The sequence below is a fragment of the Aegilops tauschii genome, chromosome 5 (genome assembly GCF_002575655.3).
Source record: "Aegilops tauschii subsp. strangulata cultivar AL8/78 chromosome 5, Aet v6.0, whole genome shotgun sequence".
NCBI classification, from domain to species: domain Eukaryota; kingdom Viridiplantae; phylum Streptophyta; class Magnoliopsida; order Poales; family Poaceae; genus Aegilops; species Aegilops tauschii.
In genome coordinates, this window is record NC_053039.3 from 488,171,292 (window position 1) to 488,175,800 (window position 4,509).

The 4,509-nt window shown below is 53.7% G+C and overlaps 1 protein-coding gene across 1 annotated transcript; it reads left to right on the plus strand.

Annotated features, from left to right (window-relative positions):
- The first annotated feature begins 804 nt into the window (after positions 1 to 804).
- On the plus strand, positions 805 to 3,811 carry LOC109779910 (cytochrome P450 81Q32). The gene is made up of 2 exons (XM_020338517.4): positions 805 to 1,877; positions 2,946 to 3,811. The coding sequence occupies exons 1-2, from the start codon at positions 936 to 938 to the stop codon at positions 3,558 to 3,560; spliced, it is 1,557 nt and encodes a 518-aa protein (XP_020194106.1). The 5' UTR covers positions 805 to 935; the 3' UTR covers positions 3,561 to 3,811.
- Positions 3,812 to 4,509: the final 698 nt, after the last annotated feature.

A 4,509-nucleotide genomic window follows, 5' to 3' on the forward strand; every position in this document is an offset into this window, starting at 1 on the left:
TCAATTCAGGCGTTGACGCTCTGGAGCGGCGCTGACCGAAAATGCACGGGAGGGGGGGGGGGGGGGGGTTTGGTGGGCTAGGGCGGTCAGAAGTGGGCGTGGGGTCGGTCTGGACTCCCGCAAAACCCCCCACGTTTGTCTCTAGTTTACGAGAGAAATCACGTCCGAACTGCGCCATGGACCGATACATGACCGTGTTGGATGGCTTCCGCGGACGCATGAGAGAGATTTGCGGGCCGGCATTGGAGATGCCCTTAGAACTCATAGCTGCCCAGCTGGGGTGAAAATTGGAATTCACACCTCTTTTAACCTAGTTTGCCTTGGCTGCGCACGTGAGCAGCACAACAAAATTGACTGGATCTGCACATGGTGCACATGCTTTGTTTCATCGATATGGTTCTCGTTGAGAGTTCCTTGTTTCCAAAGGAAAAGCCCACCAGATCCAGTTGGGCTTGGCCTCGCCCTCCATGTACGAACCACGATCGAACCATTGTGACACCACCAAAGGAAAAACTCTGATGGAGTCCACCTCAGTGACATGGTTCCCGTTGAGAGTTGCTTGCTTCCAAAGAAAAATCCCCACCAGATCCAGTTCGAGTTGGCCTTTGCAGCCGAGAGGAAAGAGGGATCCCGAGCCAGCGACGCACGAGCAACGAGACAAAGCCACGCCCTCCACGTACGAACCATCGTGACACGAGCCCTAAAATCTCTGACTGAGCCCACCTCATCGCCATGGACGTCAGGCATGGCGTATGCAAACTGTACCGCAGGCATGGCGCTACGCTGAGCCTTCTAGAAGAAGGTGAAGCGCGCGCGCGATATATAGGCCGCCATGCAGGATGCCGCCACTGCCACACAGCACACACATCCAATCAACCTGAGACCTCAAGTGTCACGGCTCGAGACACATCACCTCCCCCGGACCACGGTTATCCATGGATAAGGCGTACATTGCCATCCTCACCGTCGCCTTTCTCTTCCTGCTCCACTACATTCTAGGCAAGGTCAGCAATGGCAGGCGCGGCAGGGGCGCCGTGCAGCTGCCGCCGAGCCCCCCGGCCATCCCCTTCCTCGGCCACCTCCACCTCCTGGAGAAGCCGTTCCACGCGGCGCTGCTCCGCCTCGCCGCGCGGCTCGGCCCGGTCTTCTCGCTGCGCCTCGGCTCGCGCCGCGCCGTGGTGGTGTCCTCGGCGGAGTGCGCCAGGGAGTGCTTCACGGAGCACGACGTGACGTTCGCCAACCGGCCCCGGTTCCCCTCGCAGCTGCTCGTGTCCTTCGACGGCGCCGCGCTCGCCACGTCCAGCTACGGCCCGCACTGGCGCAACCTCCGCCGCGTCGCCGCCGTGCAGCTGCTCTCCGCGCACCGCGTCGCCTGCATGTCCGGCGTCATCGCCGGCGAGGTGCGCGCCATGGCGCGCCGGCTGTTCCGCGCCGCCGCGACGTCCCCCGGCGGCGACGGCGCCGCGCGGGTCCAGCTGAAGCGGAGGCTCTTCGAGCTCTCCCTCAGCGTGCTCATGGAGACCATCGCCCAGACCAAGGGGACCCGGTCGGAGGCCGACGCCGACACGGACATGTCCGTGGAGGCCCAGCAGTTCAAGAAGGTGGTGGACGAGCTCATCCCCTACCTCGGCGCCGCCAACACGTGGGATTACCTGCCGGTGTTGCGGTGGTTCGACGTGTTCGGCGTGAGGAACAAGATCCTGGCCGCCGTGAGCAGGAGGGACGCCTTCCTGCATCGTCTCATCGACAACGAGCGCCGGAGGCTCGACCACGCCGGCACCGAAGGCGACAAGAAGAGCATGATCGCCGTGCTCCTCAATCTGCAGAAGACGGAGCCGGAGGTGTACACCGATACCATGATGACGGCTCTCTGCGCGGTGAGCTATCCTTTTTCCACCTCCTCTTCTCATTTGGTCTCTCTCTAATCCACGTTAATTATTACTACAATTTTGCTAAAGCATATGCTTTAAGTATTGCACATCTAAATTCTATGTCATTGATTTTATGTTAAGATTCGTGCAAGTATTTTTATTTTTTTTCCTTTTTTATTGACTCATTTTAGATATGCGATAACTAAGGCACATCTAAAGACAGATCCTTCTTTGTCTTAGTTTTTCTTCACCAAGACAATTACTACCTTTGTCCTTGTTTATTAGTCTTTATATATTCCGTGCCAAAATTTAACCTTAAATTTAACCAATAAAATGTTAATGCATGTCACAAAAAATAATATAATTGAAAACCATGATCAAATATAAATCCAACGATATAATTTTTTATGACATGCATTTTAGTTAAATTTTTAGTCAAAAATTGACATAAAATACAAATAAAACTTATAAACCACGACGGAGGTAGCTACTAGTACATCCTCTAAGATTAAGTCAACAGACAGACAGCAGCACGATGAGAGTCAGTCCAGCCATCACTCTGTCCCAAAATTCCAGTCTTAGATTTGTCTAAATACGGATGTATCAAATTACATTTTAGTATTAGATACATCTGTATCTAGACAAATTTAAGGCAATAATTTTAGGACGGAGGAAGTATTTATCATGCATCGTGAAATACTAGAAGCCACGCGACGTAGGGACTGCAGGAGCATATGGGACCAGAATACTATCGTGGTGTATATGGGTTCAGTACTTGAGCGGTCAGTGGGTCACTAGCTAGCCAGCACGGTAGATAACGGCATATCACTTGGTTGGATGGATCCAACATGTCATGTCAGTACGCAAGTGAGCAGACTTTGGCTGTTGTGCTTTGTGACAGTACACCGACGATTGTTATGTCTCTTCTCCCCAATCTGATAAACTAAAACTCGTGGAGGCAATCATACTCATGTCACGATCTCACTGCACTCATTTTCTTGGTGAATTCTCTGCACAATTACTCACGCCACGATCTCACCAATAACCCTCGTTTTCTCAATGGACTATGTGCAGAATTTATTCGGGGCCGGAACGGAGACCACGTCGACCACGACGGAGTGGGCGATGTCTCTGCTGCTGAACCACCCGGCGGCGCTGAGGAAGGCGCAGGCCGAGATCGACGCGGCCGTGGGGACCTCCCGGCTGGTGACCGCGGACGACGTGCCCCGGCTCGCCTACCTGCAGTGCATCGTGAGCGAGACGCTGCGGCTGTACCCGGCGGCGCCGATGCTGCTGCCGCACCAGTCCTCGGCGGACTGCAAGGTCGGCGGCTACAACGTGCCGAGCGGCACGATGCTGATGGTGAACGCGTACGCCATCCACAGGGACCCGGCGGTGTGGGAGCGCCCGCTGGAGTTCGTCCCGGAGCGGTTCGAGGACGGGAAGGCCGAGGGGCGGTTCATGATCCCGTTCGGGATGGGCCGGCGGCGGTGCCCCGGGGAGACGCTGGCGCTGCGGACCATTGGCATGGTGCTGGCCACGCTGGTGCAGTGCTTCGACTGGGAGCGCGTGGACGGCGCGGAGGTGGACATGACGGAGGGCGGAGGGCTCACCATCCCCAAGGTCGTGCCGCTCGAGGCCGTGTGCAGGCCGCGCCCGGCCATGCGCGACGTGCTTCAGAGCCTCTGATCGCCGAGCTTGTTGGCGTAATAAGGCATGATCTGCTGGCGTGCTGATGTCGTAGCAAATAAACTAGTGAGTTGTGACTTTGAGATCTGAGTCAGGCTAGCTACCATCTGTAAATTACTCGTAACGTATAAGGGTTTTGTAAGAACGACTAGCCGTAGCTATCTTGCGGTAGCACTGAACCAGCAATCTGTAATTTAGCTTGCAATCAAGAATATTTTGTATGAAGTAATATTCACTCCCCCTGTCCTAAACTTTTTGTCTATGGATGTATCAAGTCACGTTTTAGTATTGAATATATCAGTATCTAGACAAAGTTAAGACAAGAATTTTGGGACGAAGAAAGTAGTATGTTGGAACCGGTCTTCAGGGAACTACACACGCCAGAGCACGTTCTGTTGCATGCTCAATAGCATACGATCGCAACGACAGCTTCTAGGAGTAGTTTTTTTTGGGACTTCTACTGAGCACTGTATGACACGAGAAAAATATCTAGACTCTGGGAGATAGAAAGGAGGAGTGTATTTCTATCGTACGCCACTAAAGGAAAATGTAAGTATACGGGCGTGCCAGTGTATCCTAGTACACAAAGAAAAGGTATGGAAAACACGTATTTCACTAATATCATTGGAGAAATTAAGGACAGTATAACCGCACTTAATCCCTGCCCTCACAACGATTTGGGTTTTCGGCCGTCCATTTTCATGATCTGGGAGTTCCTGGCCGTCAGATTTAATGTGAAAAGCGATTTGTTTCGCAGTGGCTAATCTGGCCCAACTGTCCTGTGGGCTGCTGCTCCACGGGTCAAAATGGACGATTCTCGTGCATTGGGCCTTCGCGAGTCAGCAACCCATTCGAAGGAGGGAGGGCTACGAGCTACACGTGAGGTCCATCCACTAATCCAGCCCCCATCGAGACCACATCCACTCACCCTCAGCTTCGATCCATCCAC

Coding starts and splice junctions, on each gene's coding strand:
- LOC109779910 (XM_020338517.4), top strand. CDS start 936: ATGGATAAGGCGTACATTGCCATCCTCACCGTCGCCTTTCTCTTCCTG. Junction 1,878..2,945: donor TGATGACGGCTCTCTGCGCG/GTGAGCTATCCT, acceptor GACTATGTGCAG/AATTTATTCGGGGCCGGAAC.